At 47.7% G+C, this 21372-nt stretch overlaps 1 protein-coding gene across 2 annotated transcripts in view; it reads right to left on the bottom strand.

Annotated features, from left to right (window-relative positions):
- PITPNC1 (phosphatidylinositol transfer protein cytoplasmic 1) overlaps window positions 1–21372 on the bottom strand; it is a 260135-nt gene that overhangs the window by 110404 nt on the left and 128359 nt on the right. For both annotated transcript variants that reach the window (XM_047708109.1, XM_047708110.1), the window contains exons 2-4: window positions 16864–17012; window positions 3225–3313; window positions 2268–2275 (exon numbers count right to left, since the gene is read on the bottom strand). In XM_047708109.1, the coding sequence (XP_047564065.1) occupies window positions 2268–2275; window positions 3225–3313; window positions 16864–17012 (246 nt within the window). The remainder of the gene's footprint in view (window positions 1–2267; window positions 2276–3224; window positions 3314–16863; window positions 17013–21372) is intronic.

Here is a 21372-nt window from a genome sequence, read left to right as displayed (position 1 = left end):
AGGCTAGACAGGAGGAGAGGCCACGATCCCTGAGAAATCCCCCATCACCTGCACAGAGATGGGCATAGGAGACCAAGCTCAAGGTAACAGAGGCAGGCCAGAAAGCCTCCCGCAGGAGGGCTGCCTTGGGAGGGGTGTCCCGGTGGGGATGGCTTTGTCGGGAGCTAGGGCTTTCCTTCTGTTTTCAGAATGTCAGTACTGTAATACATATTCTTTTAAAAATGAACACAATGTCAAACATTGTTCAGACTTCATTTCTCTGTTAATCACCCCCCCGTTCCATGGTACCGTCACTGGCTTATGGGGAATAAGTGCCACCCGTTTTGGATCAAGTCAAGGTGACCTAATTCTGAGCCTATGTAAAGGTAGTTGTAGAGACATGAATTCTCTTGTCCCTGTAACTACTGATTACATTTCAAATGAAAACTCCATGTATAAGCTTTCAGAGAAGCAGGAACTGGGGATAACATCAGATATCAAATCAAATCAAATCATATCCTAGATAATTAGTGCCATCCACTCTAATAACTGGAGCCCAGTCTGCGTTGAAGGACACCAAGATATATTCCCATTTATCTGCCCACAGAACTCCCAATGTAATGACGGAAGCTTCCAGCATTGCGCAATAAATAATCACAATGAACGTTTACTGAGCATTTACCATGCACCAAGGACGAGGCTAAGATTTCACGTAGATTACTTAATATAATCTTCATATCACCCTTATGAGATAGTTACTACACTTCCCCACTTACAGATAATGAAGTAGAGGTTTACGGGGAGGTAATTTGCACAACTGTTAATAGAAGCGAGATTCAAAAGATACCGTGTTCATTGTAGACACTGTGCAATTACTAGAAGCTACAGAACTGGGGATGGTGTTGCCTGCCATGGATGGGCAACACGCTAGCAGTTGTGTACATCAGGGGCCATTTTGCCATAAAATTGCCTTTTTTTTTTTTTTTTTTCCAAAGTTATGGACATTGGGAAGGAAATGCTATATATATTCCTCTCATTTTATAAAAGAAAAGACGTTTTAATACCCACAAATGAGGGAGGTAATTTACTCTCCTTAAAGGAAACATTAAGTGAAATAAATTTAGTTTCATGCACAACTTGGGATATTATTCCTATTTTCCTCATTTTGCAAAGCACAGGTGAGAATGTGGTCACGCACTAGCATGAGTTCAAGAACTGGCAACGGGTGTGGGGGGAGGTGGTACTGCCCAAAGTTCTTGCTTAAGAACTTTGGACAGTAAGAGCCAGAGCCAGAGGACACTCAGTCCTATCTGACTCCAAAGCCAGTGACCCTTCTGTTGAGATGATCTGTCTTTGCCTCAGGCATTTCTTCTGCCATTCAAGAACTCTTTATTGAGCACCTACTTGGTGCAGGGCGCCAGATTCATGCCAAGGACACAATGCATCACTTTCCTACATTTCTCTCTCACCACCTCTCTTTCCTTTGGCTGGTCTGATTAATACCAAAAACTCACTCCCATTACAGCTCAGTTAACCATTGTCTTGTTATCACAACTTGACCTGGTCGCCGTTGAGGAAAACGATCCACATGGAAACACTACAACACGATGGTACTCTAGGATCCCTTTTTCTAGTGTTAAGTATTGACTCTAGAGGCCCTTAGGATAGGAAGAAATTAAATGATTTTTATAACATCACAAGACTTCCCAATCCAGAGCTCAGAGGAAAATAATCTCAATGAGGGGCGTCTGACTGGTTCAGTCAACACAGCATGCAACGCTTGATCCTGGGTTTGTGAGTTCGAGCCCCACACTGGGTGTAGAGATTATTTAAATAAAAAAATTTTTTTTCAAAAGATCTGAATGAACATCTTTCTAGTCACAAGGTCCTCTGATAAATGATCAGGTCACAGTCTATAGGCGTAAGCTCTGCCTTCCATCAGTAGCTACTATCATCACGTTAATAAAACCATGTTTCTAGAAACTGTTCTATTACAGTGAACCACCACAAGTAGAGCAGTCAAGCTATTTAAAAATACAAGCAAAAGTTAATTATGTAAAGTGACTATCAAGGCATTTTAAATTAACATTCATAGTCTTGAACAAATGCGAACATGCCAGTGAGTGCATTATATATAACTATGTTATGGCCTACATTTAAATATTTCTGATTCTGAGTTATTCCTCTATTTTTTTTTATTACATGGATAAAATGAGAAGTATCCGGGAAGTTCCAATTACTCCACTCATCTTTCGCGGAATATTTAAAAATGATTAAATGAGACTTACTGTGTATTCTGGTCCCAGATGTTCATTTGGACAGGAGAGAAAAGAAAAAAGAGACAAAATGATGATTTAGATCATGCTTATATGCAATATAAAACCGCAGAACTAACAAATACTGGTGAATTATGTTATAAATATGCGAAGGAAATATTCCAAAAACTGCACTTTCATAAATATCTGCTCTTGAAATCTTTTCAGCAGATACTTCTGTGGTTGGGCAGACATGGACTGTAGACAAGATTCAATTAGCCTATAGGTTTGTGGGTAATTAAAAACCAAAGAGTTGGCATTATAAAGGCAAAATTAAAGACTAATAATTCCAGTGGAGCATTTCATTAACCACAAAGGAAATCTTTTAAGTGGGAAAGCAGCTTTTACAACCAGTAAGAAGAGCTTGTTATGATGACATTCAAGTGGCAATCTTGAATTTTCATGTTTGAGGGCAAGAACAAAACCTTCTAGATTTGGGGGCCCAAGTTTCTAGATCAGTATCAACAAGGAGTTTATCACCATCCCATTACATGTGAGAGGGAAGGTGAACTAAAAATTATCAGATTATCCCACTGCAAAGGAAGGAGTTCGAGGCAGAGAGGCACAATAAAACATTTTACATAAATTATAAGTCAAGGTTTGGGGGTGTAGGGGTGGGGCTCTTGTGGAGGAGGGGCTGTAAAATCAAAATAAACCACTTGTTTCACATTATCACTAAGAGGAGTTTCACCTTCCTTCTTTGTAAGCTATTTACCACAATCACTTTAAAAAGGAAGGTGGAATGGTTTATCTTAATTCCTACCTGCTAGGAAGAGCATTGACATAAAAGGATGAAGGAAAAGGGTGATGGGCAGATACAACAGGGCTCTCCCAAGTCCCTACTTAGATAATAAATCCTAAATCAGTGAAATTTGGCTACCACTAGGTCCTATCGCTACATGTGACACACAAGTTATAAAAAGGACTTACCTGTAATTGTGTAGGGATAATAGTTCCAAGCCTTTTCTGTAACATAAAAGATTTTGGGAACAACAGCTCTAGCCCAGCTAGGCAGTTTGCTAAGAGGAAAGAAAGAGAGAGGGGGGGGGGGGAGACCATTAGAAAAAATTTGCCCAGAGCCTCATGGATCAACTGTTAAGAGAAAGCAGAGGTGCTCCTAGGTGCCTCTCTCTCCACAAGTCACCCCTTCCCGAAGCCCCTGGTCTTTGCCAGGGTTCACCATTCTCTGTGCATTTTTCATATGCTCATAAAATGTGGGAGGGCAGGTGACAATAGCCTGGGGTTGGGAGAGGGGGTTTCCATAGGACTGTTAGCTTTTCCTCTTTGATTTGATTTACAAGGACATGAGATTTCAGCGTGTGGCAGGTGCCCTGCTGGAAGGGTTTGGCCATCCTGGCCTTGGTCTCCTAGGAGTCATATGACAGAAGTGGTAGGACGGGATGTTTAAGCCCCAATACGGAGGGGGACAGAGGCAAATGGTAGAACCAGGCATCTGCTAACCATCCACAAGAGTGAGGTGTTAAAAATGAACTAAAGCAGAACTAGAGGGTATCATGCTTAGTAAAATAAGTCAATTGGAGAAAGACAACTATCATATGATCTCCCTGATATGAGGGAGAGGAGATGCAACATGGGGGGTTAAGGGGGTAGGAGAAGAGTAAATGAAACAAGATGGGATTGGGAGGGAGACAAACCATAAGTGACTCTTAATCTCATAAAACAAACTGAGGGTTGATGGGGGGAGGGGGGTTGGGAGAGGGGGGGTGGGGTTATGGACATTGGGGAGGGTATGTGCTATGGTGAGTGCTGTGAAGTGTGTAAACCTGGCGATTCACAGACCTGTACCCCTGGGGATAAAAATATATGTTTATAAAAAAAAATAAATTAAAAAAAATGAACTAAAGCAACAGACAGTAAGAACTGTAGAGATGTGAAGAATAACAAAATTTAGCCCCTTGATGACTGCAGCCCGTTGACTTGTGTCCCCCCTCAAAGATCTATCCAAGTCCTATCCCTCCCTCTACCGCACCTTCGAATTTACCCTTATTTGAGCAGCAGGACTCGTGAGGGTGTCATTAGGGACCTAAAGGGGGAATCCCCTTGGGTTTAGGGTGTAGGCCCTCACTCCAGGGACTGGTGTTCTCCCAGGAGAGAAAAGAGGGAGATCTGGAGACAGGGACACACAGAGGTGGTGGGGGAAGCCACGTGAAGACAGAGGCAGACACTGCTAAGAACACCAAGGATGCCGCAGACTCCCTAAGCCCAGAGGGAGGGAGGGCAGGCACGGCCGGCTTCTCCTTCTGAGTCCCTGTAAGGAGCCAACACCACCAACACCTTGATTTCAGATTTCTGGTGTCCAGGGCTAAGAGAGGACACACCTGTGTGGTCTAAGCCACTTCTCCACACTCTCCAATCCCACCCCACCCCCCATCCCACTTTGGGAGCATTTGCTGGGGCAGCTAAGCAGGAACCTGGGCAGCCAGTAGGAGAAAACCAATTCTTTTTTTTTTTTTAAAGATTTTATTTTTTTATTTGTCAGAGAGAGAGAGAGAGAGAGAGCGAGCGAGCACAGGCAGACAGAGTGGCAGGCAGAGGCAGAGGGAGAAGCAGGCTCCCCACAGAACAAGGAGCCCGATGTGGGACTCGATCCCAGGACGCTGGGATCATGACCTGAGCCGAAGGCAACTGTTTAACCAACTGAGCCACCCAGGCGTCCCGAGAAAACCAATTCTTAAAACCAAGAAAACCCCCAGGGGTGCAGGTCTCGAGCTTTTTGTAAACCAAAGATTAATGAAATCTTGTTCTCTTTTGTTCTGTTTTCCTTCAGAGACAAACCCTACAGCGTAGTACAGGCCCAGAGAATTCCCTAACACGTTTAAATACATAGGATCGAAGATTCTTTAAATATGCCTGTATGATTTTACGTCCCCCCAGCGCTATGCCTAGGGCGGGTTGTGTCTTTCTGGAGGCTACTAAGGTACTTCTTTCCTCTTCTAGTGCCTACAGCAGACTCTGGGCCTCCGAGGCCTAGCAGCGCTCCAGGCCCTCCGATGACGACACAGGCTCGGCTCCTGGAGGCGGCCGGTCCACAATGAATCACATCACAGAACACTTCTGAGTTCCCAGCCGAAAGCACTAGGAACCGGGGACATCGCGCTACTAGAACCCCAAATTCCCCAACCCCTCTCGCACAGAGAACTTCAATGAGAACCAGAGCCAGAAAAATACTGTGTATCTTGTACGTCTTCTCGGATTATTTCTATTACTTCTGACAGTGTCCAGGACCTGCTTTTAAAAAGACAAATCTGTGCTTCCAACGGCTGGCCGGACCTAACCCAAAGCTCTGGGCCGTTTAACAGGGTTAAATCAAATGGGGACTCGAAGCTCCCGGGAAGCAGGGTGAGTGTCAGACGAGGCCACGGCTCTTGGGCGGGCTGGGCAGCTGGAGCAGGGAGCAGGTTTATGATCTACAGAACAATCCTCGTGGCCCTAAGGCAGACCGTCTCACCCCTAGAAAATCACGGGGGGGGCGGGAACTGCTCATTTACCTGGTGCTCCCATGGCTTGAAAGGAAGGGGCTGCTTCCTGAAAGGGGTTTTTATCGCTTTTACCTTTGATTTATTCTTCCGGTCGCTAGAGCTGGACAGCAACCAGGGTTGACATCTGGAGCGGGAAGATCGCGTTGGGCTTGCTTTCGGGAAACGGGCATGAGAGCATCTTCTCCTGGGCTCCCTCCTTTCTGCCCCCCAGCCCAGGGCAATGTTGGGCAGTGGGAAGTGTAGGAAGACGTGGCTTCTGCTCACAGGCAAGTGGGCCCCTTGTGCTGTTAGTGGACTGAACCAGAATTGCAGCATCTCCCCCCAAAGAAAGCTCGGCATCCCTTAGCTTAGACTAAGTGTGATGTCTCCCTATATGCATCAGGGCCCATCCCCCACGGTCCACACTGGGGGACAGGTTCCACCTCCACTGCATCCCTCCGCAGATGTAGTAGGCTCCTCCTGCACAGAGCTCTGGGGGCCCAGGCCCCCTCCCTCAAGAAATCACTCCCTCTATCACTTAAAAAGCCTCCCAGCAGAACCACATTCCTAGGCAACAAGCATTTTCTGGAAGGAGGATGAGAAACAGTGGGAATTTTCCATTCATGTTGAGACTTTATTCCTGCTTGTCCGTGGTCAGGACCTCCATCTCCAGAATCTTCTGCGTGGCTCATCCCCCAAATCCTTGCAGGATATGCAGCCCCATAATCAATTACCTTTTCCAAAGAGACGCCCTAAAAAACCCACACCATTCAGTCAAGATGGCTGAGAACCATTTTATGTGACTCTTCTGGGGGTGTCCAGGAAGGGGACCCTCCCAGGATAAGCCATCCACCAGGCCAGGAGCAGGAGGCTTCGGCAACAAGTTCCAGGACACGATTTATTTTTTTTTATTTTTTTATTTTTTAAAGATTTTATTTATTTATTTGACAGAGAGAGATCACAAGCAGACGGAGAGGCAGGCAGAGAGAGAGAGAGAGGGAAGCAGGCTTCCTGCTGAGCAGAGAGCCCGACGCGGGACTCGATCCCAGGACCCTGAGATCATGACCTGAGCCGAAGGCAGCGGCCTAACCCACTGAGCCACCCAGGCGCCCCTCCAGGACACGATTTAAGCCCAAGAACAGACTTTCTCTCAGGCCCCACTCTGCCCAGAGCACACCATTATTCAAATCGTTTTTGTCTGAGGACGTAAAATTTATTTTTCCCTGTGGCAATGATTTATCAGGGCTGCAAAGGAAAATGGAATTAAATGAGTCCCCGCTGTTGCTGTCACTTTCATGATGTATATTGTCACACAGCCTACAGTTCTGAGGAGAAGTCTGTCACTCAAACTCACTACCAGGTGTCAGACAAGAGTCTCTCTTCCAGAATGGCGGCACAGTTTGAATCACGTCCTCTTGGTCCACTGCCCGGGACCAGACCTCCCGATGGCCCTCGTCACCACCACTCAGGCTTTACAGACACCGAGGAAAAAGGCGGACAGAACTCCGAAGGCTACAGAATTGGAAAACGTGCTGTTGTGGAATGATACTGTTTCCCAAAAGCTTTTGTCAATACCCCCGGAGACAGATGTTTCAAAACATCAGGTTTTTCCCTTTGAAACGTCAGTACGATAGAGAACACGTCAATGACACAGCCGGGTGGCCACCTTGTCCCCGTCTCTGTGAGACTGTCCTACTTGCAGCACTGAAAGTCCCTCCATGTTAAAGAAATTCCTCAGTCCTGGGCAAACCCGGATGCTGGTCAACCTAGAGCAGTGGTTCTCAACGGGGCAGAGGCTGAGTTCTGCCGCCCCCTTCCCCCAGGAGAGGACATGGGGCCAACCAAGTCTGGAAATATTTTTGTTTGCCACACTATGAGGTCGTGGAAGGGGGGCAGGGACACTGCTGGCATCCATCGGGTAGAGGCTGTTCAAGATCCTACAATGCTCAGGAAAGCCCCCCACAGCAAAGAATTATCTGGTTCCAAATACTAACAGTGCCAAGATTGGGAAACCCGGCCCCGGACGTAAGTGGATATAGTCACGGCAACCTCCTTACGTGTCCCGTAGGCCTCCCTCAATTACAACCGGTAAGGAGGCCCCATCAGGCAGAATCTGAACTGGTCTCAGGTTAAGAGTGTTTACTGACTCCCTAAAGAGCGTCCAGAACGGAAACCTAAATAAACCGTCCCTCCATTAGAAGCTTCTGGCACTTTACTATCCAGATTATCACCAGATTCGCCCTGATATCTAATCTCTCTCCGCAATTTATGCTCATTTGGGAATATTTTTTGGCCCTGGGAAGTACTGAACATCATTAGGCCAAATGTGGTCTAAATGGAGTCTAATTTCATTTTCTCAACAGGGATCAGAATTATGATGGTCTCCACGAGCATCTTGATCTTAGCTGTTCTATCCGCCAACTCATGCAGGATATGCAGCACTATAATCAATTATCTTTTGGACTTAAAACATTCACAGCAGAAAGACAGCCCCTCCGAGCCCCCGTCACTTGGGCTTTTCTCCTCCACGGGGTCCCTGAAAGCTGCCGCCGTCTGTGCTGTGATTTTGCTCAAATACCGTCAGTCCACTTAACGTGACTTTTAAAAAAGGACTAAGCTACCTCTTAGTAGACCTCATTTTCCACAGGTCCATGGGGGATATTCTGACCTTTGGTTTCACACCTGGCATTTGATGATTATTTGATAATAATCAATTGTATCTACCCAGTGACCTGTGAGGTTTTTACTTTTCTTCTCCAGTGGCTGTGATTTATTTGCTTACTATTCTTAATGGCTTTTCTGGCTGCTCTTCTAGTTCAACTCTTTTTTTTTTTTTTAATATATTATTTATTTATTTGACAGAGAGATCACAAGTAGGCAGAGAGGCAGGCAGAGAGAGAGGAGGAAGCAGGCTCCCTGCTGAGCAGAGAGCCCGATGCAGGGCTCGATCCCAGGATCCTGAGATCATGACCTGAGCTGAAGGCAGAGGCTTAACCCACTGAGCCACCCAGGCGCCCCTCTAGTTCAACTCTTGATGTCATTCCTTACATGGCAGAATTTCCAGACTAGAGGCATCACCAGTGAGAAGCAGGACCCCTGGGTCTTCGCCCGTGGGGAGTTCCTTGAACTTGGACCCCACCCTGCTCCCCCTACTTAGAAGAGTGGTCTGCGTTTGGCTTCCGGGAAAAGAGGGCCTCCTCCAGGCCGGTTCTTGGAAGGCTCTGCTTGGACAGCATGATGGTAACACGGCTCACATGCTGGGAAGCACCCAGGGAGGGGGCAGGCCACATGTGTCAACAGTGTTGGTCAGGAGTAAGGCGGGACCAAGGTGGCATGTGCCTGACTGAATGCTCTGGGCTCTGTAAGATCCAGCCAAGAGGCGTACATTCTGTTCCTGGGAGTTCCCATGGGAGAAGGTGAATGAGGGAGCAGAAAGGAGGGATCCTGGCAGCAGGAGAACTTCTGGCATGTTCTTAAGGATTGAGACGGGAACAGAACAGAATAGCACAGACTGAAAGGTACGCTGGGAAGAAGTCCCTTACTTGGTCTACTCCTCCAATACATAAAATACTGTAAATTAATCCATTTCATGTATTTAATATTATATTCAATATTTACATATTAAATACATATTTACATGGAATATGTAAGACTAAATATTCTTTTTTTTTTTTTTTTAAAGAGAGAAAGAGCACACATGACGGGGGACAGGGGAGAAAGGGAGGGAGGGGTAGAGGAAAAAGGGAGAAAGAGGATCCTAAGGAGGCCGCAAACTCCCCGCCCAGCAAGGAGCCAGACACGGGACTCGATCTCACAACCCTGAGATCATGACCTGAGTGGAAATCAAGAGTCGGACACTTAACCAGCTGAGCCACCCAGGTGCCCCTGGATGACTAGATATTCTAACCTATTTGATATTCGTATACATTACGAATTGTGCACGGTCCCTCCCCACTAGAAGGTAAGCTCCCCCAGGACGGGGATCTCTGTCCTGCTCACTGCTGCATGCCCCGCACCTACAACGGTGCCTGGCGCACAGCAGGAAACAATTGGTATTTCCCGAACGAACAACAGCCGGCACTGGATATTCAGTAATGACCGTAAGATCCTTTCAAAAGACCCAGGGAATAAGCTCTCGAGGTCAGAATCTTTGACAATTTCTCTGCGACCTGTGGCCTGGGCAGTGTGGGCTCTCCTGATGCCACACAAGCTCTGGGCACTGAGCTCTTTACTCTGGGCAAGATCTAAGAAATGAGATTAACTTCCTTGGCAGATCTGGGAGAAGAGAAAGAGGAAACTTGACAGAAGGACCCAAACTCGGGCACAGAGCTGGACCGATGAGCTGGGAGGTAGAGCAAACAGCCAGTGGCCTGGCTTGTCCAGCCAAACCCCATTCGGAGCTTAGGGAACCTGGACCCCCTCCTGCCCAGGGACCCAAAGGCCAGGAGAGGTGGTCTTGGAAGGCAGGAACCACGTGACAGGAGAAATGTTGTCTTTTTCACGGAAATCGATTCCGGCATTAGGCGGAATCACCGTTAGAAGTTGGCAACCCTCCCTGAGTGGCAGCTGCCAGCAGAGCCTAATTAATCCAGCAGCCGTGGTGGGGAAGAACATGACACTTCATGACTGAAAAACAAGCCTAAAAATAGGCTCCATCTTTTCTCCAATGCCCCTCCACCCTCACCCCTGCTTCCCTCCCGCTTCACGGGCTTCCTGGGAAGGCATGGGGAGAGATGCTGAGGATGAAGAGAAAACGCCAGGGGACAGAAGAACCCCATCCTCCCGCGATTCTGGGCAACGGGTTTTATTGAGAATCGCTATCTCAGAGATGGATGGGTACCTTGCCTCCTTTCCCTGGATGCCAGTTGGAACTGGGATTTTTGAAGACAAGCCAAGAAATACCAGTTATTTGGTTAACTGAGCTAGATCGAGGGCCCAAGGACAACGACCAAATGCACGAACGTCTTAGAACTGATGGGACGTTCCAAGCGTATCAGGTAGCCGCCAAGACGTCCTGCGCACCCAGCAGCATCTCAGATGCCGAAGGGAGGCCCCGAGCACGGAGCATCCCCACGGTCCCTGGGACGTGAGGGGCAGGCAACAAAAGGATGAGTGGTGTTTTAGAAAGGCATGATGCCACCTTCAAAAATGGGCAAATATCCCAGTAGACATGTCTCCAAAGAAGACACAGGAATGGGCAATACGCACAAGAATGCTCCACGCTCATTAGTCAAGAGGGAAATGCCAACCGAAAACAAGATACCACTTCACACCCACGAGGATGGCAAGAATCAAAAAGACAGACAATAGCAAGGGTCAGGAAGCATGTGGAGAGACTGGAATCTTCACACACTGCTGGAGGAAATGCAAAATGCATCCATTTTGGAAAACAGTCTGGAAGTCCCTCTCCCCGCTCATGGGAAGCCGGAGCCTAGACCGGAGCATCAGTGGAATGCTTTATGGTTGGGATTTTGGAATAAGTGGTAGAAAGACAAAAAGGGACAATCTGGACCGATCTACGGCAGTTGTGGTGATGGTGGAGGGATGAAGCGGTCTGTTTGCTGCCCTTGGACCATCGGAGCTGCCCTGATGGCTGCCCCTTCTCCAGCCTGCACATAATTCTGTGGGCCACTCACACCCTTCCAAGAAATGTCCTTTCTGCTCAAGTCAGACTCAGAGAGAAGGTTCTGCCTACACAGGCTTTGAGTAACTCCAATCTCTAACAGATGCTTTGGGTAGTAGAGTGATAAACCAATCTCTAAATGTGATTTGGCTTCCCAAATAGATTGATGTGAGGAAGAAATTCCGCTCACTTTTTGCCAGCTCATGAATTCAGGTTCACAGGACAATGATATTTCTTGGTGTAAATTAGTACATGGGCACTAGGAGATCTTAGCTAATGACAGTTCAACTCTCAGAACCTACCTCCCGGTGGCCAGTAAAGAGGTGGACAAGATGTCACGCACAGGGGGAGAAGGATTCCCTGGAGCTGAAGACATTTGAGAATCAACAGTTGCAGGAAGATGATTTTACTGAACTCCGCTTATCTGCATAAAAGCAGAGCTTTCTGAAAGAATTCAACTGTCATAAATGCCCTCCCCAGGAGTTTCACAACCAAAGAAGACTGACTCCTCTCACTGGAGATGAGAAGGAAGCACCAAGAAATTGCCTAAACAGACACTGTCACAAAACTGTCTCCTCTCCATGCACCTAAAGCTCTTGTTTATTTTTCATAAAAGCCATTTGTTTTTCCAGAAGTGCCTTTTCTCCCCCGTCCCTATTAGAATGGTATATAAGCCCTAAATTCTATTTGCCTATTTGAGTCTCGTATTTCTGGGTGCTCCCATGTACATCGATGAATCAAACTTGGTCTTTTCTCCCGTTCATCTGTCGGCTTCAGTTTAATTTGCAGGCCCCACTGACAGAACATAAGTGGGCTGAGGGAAGGCTTTTCTTCCCTGACACCACACATGAGATAGACAGATGGATTCACAAATGCTAGAACCAGTCATCCCGGACCCTACTCTGATCAGAAGACAAGGACCATGTCTTATTTATTAAGGGAGTCTCCCTAATACCAGAACAATTTGTTATACACCGTAAGGTTCAATAAATACCCATTTCATGCATTTCAATTACGAAGCAGCCTTGCCAACACGGGAGTCCCAAGCCCTGTGCACGCAGGACGTGATTGATGCAAAGTGGCTCCAGTTTATGAGTTATCAAAGGAATGGATTTGGTTTTCTTTTATGATTATGGAAATCTGCCTTATTATTTTATAGTATGTCACATAAACATTTTTTTTTTCCTTTTCTCGTACGAAGCCATAATCTCCCTGGTTCTAAGATATGTGCCATACTCTTCCAAATATTCCAAGAGCCTTTTAAATTATAAAATGATGGTTCAGACTTGTGCAAAGGGAACAGAAGGTACTTTTCTCCTGGGCCTCATTGGGCATTCATTTCTGTATGCTGGAGGTAAGTCATGATCATGTCCTCAACTTCCTTTGAGCATAGACAATTAGGGTTGAAAAGGAACTGAAAGGATGCCCAGTTTAACCACCTATTTGCTGTTTGGATTTGCTTAAGGACAGACGGTAAGTGGGTGCCTCCACTCATGTCACTGACTGTAAGGCACCCCAGTGTGTTCGCACATGGCTCACATACATTTCTTCAGCTGAGCCTAGCTCTTTCTCCCGGCATTCTCACCCCTGGGTCTTGGTCCAAATGTTCCTTTTGGGGTCTCAGAATATGCAGATCTAATTCTTTTCCCACTTGCCCACACCATTACACGCCCTTGGTCCAGCTTTCCTAGGTTAAATGTCTTTGGTTTCTTCAGTCATTCTTCATATCACTTGGTGGCTTTCAAATCTTAAAATTTGTATTAACAATTTTGGAGGGGCGCCTGGGTGGCTCAGCTGTAAGAAGCGTCCGCCTTCGGATCAGGTCATGATCCCAGGGTCCTGGGATGGAGCCCTGAATCAGGCTCCCTGCTCTGCGGGGAGCATGCTTCTCCCTCTCCCACTCCCCCTGCTTATGTTCCCTCTCTCGCTGTTTCTCTCTGTCAAATCAATAAGTAAAGTTAAATTAAAAAAAATTTTTGGGGGCGCCTGGGTGGCTCAGTGGGTTAAAGCCTCTGCCTTCGGCTCGGGTCATGATCCCGGGGTCCTGGGATCGAGCCCCACATCGGGCTCTCTGCTCTGCGGGGAGCCTGCATCCTCCTCTCTCTCTCTCTGCCTGCCTCTCTGCCTACTTGTGATCTCTGTCTGTCAAATAAATAAATAAAATCTTTAAAAAAAAAAAAAAAAAAAAAAAAAATTTTTGGAAAAATTGAGTAAGTAGAAGGGACTTGCCCTTCCAGATTATCAAGGCTTTTTATAAAGCTATAATAATTGGGAATTTCAGGATTATATCCTCAAATTGTCTTTTTAAATTTTTTGCTCTTATTTTTTTCTTTTAAGATTTTATTTATTTATTGGACAGAGAGAGATCACAAGTAGGCAGACAGGCAGGCAGAGAGAGAGGAAGGGAAGCAGGCTCCCTGCTGAGCACAGAGCCCGATGCGGGGCTCGATCCCAGGACCCTGAGATCATGACCTAAGCTGAAGGCAGAGGCTTAAACTCACTGAGCCACCCAAGCGCCCTTTTATTTTGTTTTTAAAAGAGAGAGCGCATGAACACATGTACAGGTGAATTGTCCATTATTTAAATTCTACAAATAGGGGCACCTGGGTGGCTCAGTTAGTTAAGCATCTACCTTCAGCTCAAGTCATGATCTCAGGGTCCCAGGATGGAGCCCCGTGTCTGGCTTCTTGCTCAGCAGAGAGCCTGCTTCTCCCTCTGGCCCTCCCCCAGCTTGTGCTCTTTCACTCTCTCTCTCAAATAAATAAAATCTTTAAATAAACAGATTAACAAAATTCTACGAATATACCCCCACTTACCCATTATTAGTATTTTTAAAACATCCTATGCTCATTCATAGTTGCCCATATGTTTGTCAGTTTTTAAAAAAATATTTTATTTATTTGAGAAAGAAAGAGAGCAGGAGGGGAGGGGAGGGGTGAGGCAGCGGGAGAGGGAGAAGCAGGCTCCCTGCGGACAAGGCTGTATCCCAACCAAGTTCAAGATGCTTAAAGTACAGAGCCACCCACATGCCCCTCCCACTTCCTTGTTTCTCGTTACCTCTTGTGCCTTCCTTCCTTCTTGGGTTCAGTTTCCTTTTACTTCAAGTACAACCTTTAGGAGTTCTGTCAACACCTGCCTCTGAGTGGTATCCTCTCTCGGTACTCCATTGTCAAGAAAGATTTTGGTGCACGCTTCTCAGCTCCCCGCACCCCACTTTCATAGGGGCCCAAAGCCACACTTCCTGTCCCTCTGAGGCCATGACATCCCCCTACGTGTCAGCTCTGACATATCCCAGCTTCCTGAGCCTGAGCTCATCTGCTTTCCATTCTGGTTTGTGTTTCCTCTTTACTTCTCGTACCTAAGGATTTCCCTTTCTTTGTTTGGAGCTCAACTTTATATTGTTATATTTCATCCTGTATTTGTCATAGGAGGTAGGGGGGGAGAATCCACACTAATCTTTTTAGTTTCTATTACTGGAAGTCCAGATATTCTATTTATAACAAATTTCCCTCTTACCAATGTTTATTATTCTCCTTTAAAATAAACATCGTATATTTTGATAGAGAAAACAGACATGACAGAGACAGCTGGACACTTCTTGCTCTGTTTCAGGATAAAAATAAAAGATACCAAATTTCCAAAAAAAAAAAAAAAATTTTTTTTTTGAATCTGGTACATACGGAACATTCCCTCAGCCACAATTTGGGAAAAGGCAATCATCCGCCAAAAAAATGGAATTTCCCGTAGGTCTCTATTTCCTCACATCACCCTCACTCCTGTTTGCTCTATGGAGGTGATTCCGGCTCAGTATTTGATTTTCACCCTCCACACTAAGGATGCCAAAGCAGCATCTTGAGAAACGGGTCTCTCTGCAAGGAAGTCATCCTCAGGCCAGTCCCAGGGCTCATCTACTCTTGCAAATCAGCAGCTGGCTGGAGGCTGAACTGGTTCCAAATCCTGGGAATTCACAGCTCCTAATAGATGAACAAGATCAATCTCATTTGCATTTCATGGTGACTCAGGAATTCCCTGATATTGCATCCCTGGGTAGATTAAAACAAGTCAGTTTAATTAGCCCAAGGCCTTCACCGTCAGGGTATCTGCCTGAGAGATTTCCATACACCCAGTGACAAGACCCAAATGCTCCCATCAAGAAGGAATAGTCCAGGGGCGCCTGGGTGGCTCAGTGGGTTGAGCCTCTGCCTTCGGCTCAGGTCATGATCTCAGGGTCCTGGGATCGAGCCCCGCATTGGGCTCTCTGCTCAGCAGGGAGCCTGCTTCCCCTCCCCCCCTCTCTCTGTGTGCTGCTCTGCTTACTTGTGATTGCTCTCTCTCTCTCTCTCCCCGTGTGTCAAATAAAAAAAATAAAATCTTTAAAAAAAAAAAGAAGAAGAAGAGGGAATAGGGGAATAGTTCAGTTCAGCCTGCTGGCTGGTGAAGGCCGTGTGTGCACGGCAGAATCCCAGTACAGCTCCTCTCAGAAATGTCTCATGGTCGAGGCACAGAGAATGGATAAACCGCTACGAGTATCAGTGAGTAAACGGACGCACTGCCCAGTTATCATGTTGGAAATGTGTTCTAAAAAGATCACGTATGGGCCAAGAGGAAAAGCCATAGGTGAGGGTAAAGAGTATTCACAGAGATGATGGCAGAGACGGAACCAGTCACACACTAGCTCACTGGGGCAGACAGTTCATTTCAATAAAATGTATTTCATGTGACTATACAAATGTCCTGATCTAGGAGAGAGGAACTGAAAAAGATGGGCTGGAAGAGGGTAGAGGGTGGGGAGAAGATCAGACAAGCTCCAGTAACCAACTCTGTTACTAATGATAAGGAAACAACAAGAGAGTAAAAGATATACTTTGCAAAGCCAATGGCAGTCCTGACAAGTGCTGGGTTTATGTCCCTTGGTTCCTTACCTTTCCAAAGGAGCAATGACAACCTCTACCTTGGGAAGGCTGGGTCCCCTTGAGCACTGCATATCACTTTGGTCACGGGAGGCCCTGCATTGTGTCGGTTCCCGTTGTGAACACCTGAGTGTGTGTTCGGTGGTCAGTGGAACGGCTACCGAGTTAAGACCCCGATGGCACACCGCCATCGTTGTCGCTTTTCTACAACAAACAGGCGAAGCCATCCCTTTCCCACTGTGAGCACTGAACCAAAGGGAGAAGACAAAGAGCTGTATTCCTTAAGACCAGATTTCATCTTCACATGTCATCCAAGGGGTAGAGAAGGTAAGAGGAAAGGTCCGCCTACTGCAAATGCAATTGAAGACGCTATTGCAGAAGGCGGGAGTTCTGGTTTTAGAAGCAGCTAGATGGGTGGATGGAGAGGGGCAGCTGTACTGACTTCCAAGTCACCTTTTTATCCCAAACACGGCCTCCACCACAGCCAAAGGGGTGGGCCAGAAGGCTCCAGTGAGGTCGGACAGCCCAAAGGCGGATGGCCAGCTGCCACGACTCACCTGTTGAGATACACCCGCTTCTCGGTGAACTGCCCGTTGCCATGGTGAGGATCCTCAAAGGGTTCATTCTGGACGACCTCCACCCCTTCTCCGCGGTCGCTCTGTTCATGGCTGTGCTTGCTGATCATGTACAGCTGTCCAATTTTGTACTACAAAACACACAGTGACAGAGAGGTCAGTCAGCCCCATGGCCTGCCTTCGGAAACACCCCCCCCCCCCCCCCGCAACAGTCGGCACTTTCTGCCAGAGAAAGAAGGCAGACACATGGGCCTGGTGTTATTTTTCCTCCAGAGCGAGGAGGAGAATCAGTTGTGAGTCGAGTGGAGATACGGTGTGTTCCCGTGAACAGTTTCCACCTCCTGGGTGATGCCTGCTGGGGTGGCTGGCAGACTCAGGGCTGGCAGCCCCCCAACCCATGGGCAGCAGCAGGAAGAACGCAACCCTGGAGCCCCCCATTCCACTCTGGCCCTACGGTGTTAAATGGTGCAAACATCCTATTTTGTGTGGCAACGAACAGGCCAGGATATGTTACTTCTACCCCTTTTCTGTCTCATTAACTACATGGGTGGGCACATGGAGACTAGAAGTCACCTAACTCTTCCGGCACCCCTCTCCGACTCTGTAAGTGTCCTCAAGTTCTCTGTCCCCTAGAACAACCATTCTCAAGGGTGGCTGGACGTGAGAATCACCTGGAAGCTTTAACAGACTCCAGCTGGCCAGGGCCCACCATGAACGGAACCTGTATTCACAGACTGATCCGCAATGACGGAAGTCTAAGGCATCTTTAACTCCTTCCTGTCCAATTCCACCCACAGTGTAGAGCCTTCCAGCTCGAGGTCCCAGACCTCGAGCCACATGTACTTACATGTACTTACAGGAAAATGGTAACAGGGAGCAACAGAGACTGTGAACATTCTCTGCCTTGTCTGCGTTTTTGAGCTGTTCTACTCTCCCTCCTGCCTCTCTGAAAACCCCAGGGCCCACTGGCGTGCCATGCCTTCCCCCAGTGAACTCTCAAGGCGGCAAAACTAATTGGTTGGAGAAAAGAGAGAGGCAGAGAGAGAGGACGGAGCGAGTAAAATGACTTTTGCAAGAGGGATGTCTGCTCAGAGTCAGGAGGCACGAAGATGCCCCCCAGCTGTGGTCCTTCCCGCAGGTTCGGTGTGAAGGAACACACACACACTGCATCACGTCGTTAAGGCCTCTGGGAAGGGGATAAGGGGCCTGAATCTGCAACAAAATAATGGTGGGCTGTTCTGGATTGTTCCCCAGAGAGCCCAGGCCAGCTGGGATGTAGGTCTCCTGTCTGTGCATCAGAGACAGAAATTGATTTTATATTATTTTATTTTATTTTTGAGAGAGAGAAAGAAGGTGAGAAAGAGATTTTAAGGTAAGGGGGCAGTGAAATGGACAAATCGACAGCACAGAGCGCCCTAAGACTGAGAGGACACACACCTCGAAAGGGCCCTGTTTCATTGGGAGGCGGGTGCAAGGAGGGGACTGTAAAGAAAATCTGGGGGCCTCCGGTCTGAGGGCAGCCCTAGGGCCCAGGCCCAGTAACCATGACATAACCAACATAACCAAGAGCAACAGGCTGGGTCTTCTCCCCGGGCAGCGCTGCCTGTCCCACACCTGTTCCCAGAATGATCTACACTTTAAAATGCTTCTAACGTGAGTGTGTACGTGTGTGCACATGTGTGTACTTGCTGCACACACTCTGGGGAAGAGGGAGTGCTGAAGATAAGAGCAAGAAAGGGAGAGAAATCAAAGATAAAAATCTGTCTTTGAATTTATTTTCAATCAGAAGCTTGACCTGCTTCCCCTTGAGTAAGTCTGGCTCCTACTTCTGCCTATAAAGACTAACTAGGACTCCTTTCAGGAAGAAAGACGGCAGGCCACGTGGGTGGCTCGGTCGGTTAAGTAACTGACTCTTGGTTTTGGCTCAGGTGATGATCCCGGGGTCCTGAAATCGAGCCCCACGTTGGGATCTGCACCAAGCATGGAGCCTGCTTGAGATTCTCCCTCGCCCTCTGCCCCTCCCTAACTCACACTCTCTCTCAAATATAGTAATAATAATAATAAAGAAGGAAGACAGTAAGAAAAAGTTTACAGATTGGGGATTCTTGAGATACACCTGTGATGTCACACTCCCCCTTACACAGACGGGCACACGAGCCTCACACAGGAAGGGTGCCCCGGCTGCCCAGGGGCTGGCGACCACACTGACAGCTGCTTTGTACTTGGTGTTCAAAAAACAAGGGTTTGCCTACCATGGAATGTTATTTAGCCATCAAAAGGAATGAACTACCCATACTGATACAGCTTAATGGGTATAATGGCTTGAACTCTGTTTCCCCAAAATCTTATGTCGAAGTCCCAGTACCTCAAAGGGTGACCTTGTTTGGAGACGGAGTCTTTACAAAGGTCATCAAGTTAAAATGAAGTCATTAGGGAGGGCACTAATCAACAGGACTGGTGTCATTTTTTTTTTTTTTAAAGATTTTACTTATTTATTCGACAAACAGAGATCACAAGTAGGCAGAGAGGCAGGGCAGGGGGGTTGGGGGAAGTAGGCTCCCTGCTGAGCAGAGAGCTCGATGTGGGTCTCGATCCCAGGATCCTGAGATCAGGACCTGAGCTGAAGGCAGAGGCTAAACCCACTGAGCCACCCAGGTGTCCCAGGACTGGTGTCCTTACCCATAGGGCAAGTTGGACACAGAGACAGAGGGAAGGAAGACAGCACGATGTGACGCAGGAAGAAGACATCATCTCTAAGCCAAGAACTGATGGACTAGCTCCGTCCCTTATGGCCTTCAGAAGGAACCAACCCTGCCTTCCGGCATCCTGATCCCGGCCTTCCAGCATCCACAACCATGAAGCTATCAAATTCGGGTGGTTCAATCACTCAGCCTGTGGTGTGCTGTTATGGTGGTCTTATTGGCAAACCAATACAACGGGCACAGGGTTTCCTCTGGAAGGGATCAAAGTGTTCTGGTTCTGGACAGAGTGGTAGTTGTACAACACTGGGAATGTACCAGGTGCCACCGACCTGACCTCAACATGATGAATTTTATGGGATGTGATTTTTCAGCTCAATTTTTTTTTTTTTTAAAGTGTTGACTCTATTTCTGACGCAGGTCCGCCTAAAACCAAAACCCATCAAGGGCTTTGGGGGCGGGGGGGGCAGGGGCTGGCAGAAGGGAGAGGCCTACCACCGCCACACCATCTTTCAGAGCCGCAGCCCACTCACGTATGAAAGATATATGGCATCAAGGACAACACACAACCCAGAAAGGCCATTAGCCAGACGCGAGTCAGCGCTGGCTCAGGTGCTTCCTGCTCTGTGGAGAAGGGATCGGGCCGAGGCGGCTGGGAGCTGATTCACCAGCGGCCAGGGAAGGGCCCGGCCACTCAGCCTCATTGATCATTCCAGAGGCTCCCGAATGAGCCAGTGCCGGGCAGACGCCAGCCTTAGCTCACTGAGATCACGTCAGTCTGGGGGCGACCGACAGACACTGGATGCGGTAACGCAGGTGACACGAGTGGGGGTGGCGGGACACTCAAGGCCAGACACGGTGACGGTCAAGGGCTCGGCAACCGTCACTTCCTTCCTTCCCCAGCACGTCAGGCCTGCTCTGCTGGGATCGGGGCCATCCAGAAGCAGAGGTTTTGGTCTTGCTTTTAAACCACAAATTAACTCACGACAGACACATGTAGTAAACAGTTTCTCGGTGACACAGGGTAGAGGGCAGGACGGAGATAGTCCTTGAACCATCTATCTCCAAATCACCAGGAAGACTCCTTCAAATGTTGGATCCCAGGCCATCCCAGCGCTTTTACATGCAGACGCTTGGGAGGGAGAGGGACGTTGGGGGTCTGGCTGGCACACACGCTAGGTGCCGAAAAGCCACCGGGGCCAAGGCGGCAAAGGCAGTCATCAGCAACTACTAAGCCAAAATGTTCCATCTTTAGGGCGCCTGCCTTTTCTTTCCTCTTTAATTCTCATTTTTTTGCAAAGCTCTATCTCTAGTTTAGTGAAAATACCACATTCCTCATCACTGTCTCCAAGCAAACCCATATGGCAAAGGAAGGCTGCCGAATGCAAAGGTCCCGCAGGGCTCTTCAGACTTTGAAGCCAGAGGGGCGCTTGGGGGGCTCAGTCGGTTAAGCATCTTCCTTTGGCACAGGTCACGTTCCCGGGGTCTTGGGATCGAGCACCGTGTCAGGCTCCCTGCTCAGCGGGGAGTCTGTTTCTTCCTCTGCCGCTTGCCCTACTCGTGCATGAACTCTCTCTCAAATAAATAAATAAAATCTTAAAAAAAAAAAAAAAGGAAAGACTTCGAAGCGAGAGAATGGATAACAATCTGGTGACCAGGAGACTTGAGTCTCATGCGGAGGTGACTTTCTCCAGGCCACATGGCAGAGCTGGTATTTGAACATCAGGGGTCAGTCCTGTTTCTTCTCTACCCAAGTTCAGCCCTTATTTCTCTGACAGGTGAATGGCTTTCA

This window comes from Lutra lutra, chromosome 16 (genome assembly GCF_902655055.1).
Source record: "Lutra lutra chromosome 16, mLutLut1.2, whole genome shotgun sequence".
NCBI classification, from domain to species: Eukaryota; Metazoa; Chordata; class Mammalia; order Carnivora; family Mustelidae; genus Lutra; species Lutra lutra.
This window is presented reverse-complemented; position numbering and strand designations above follow the sequence as displayed.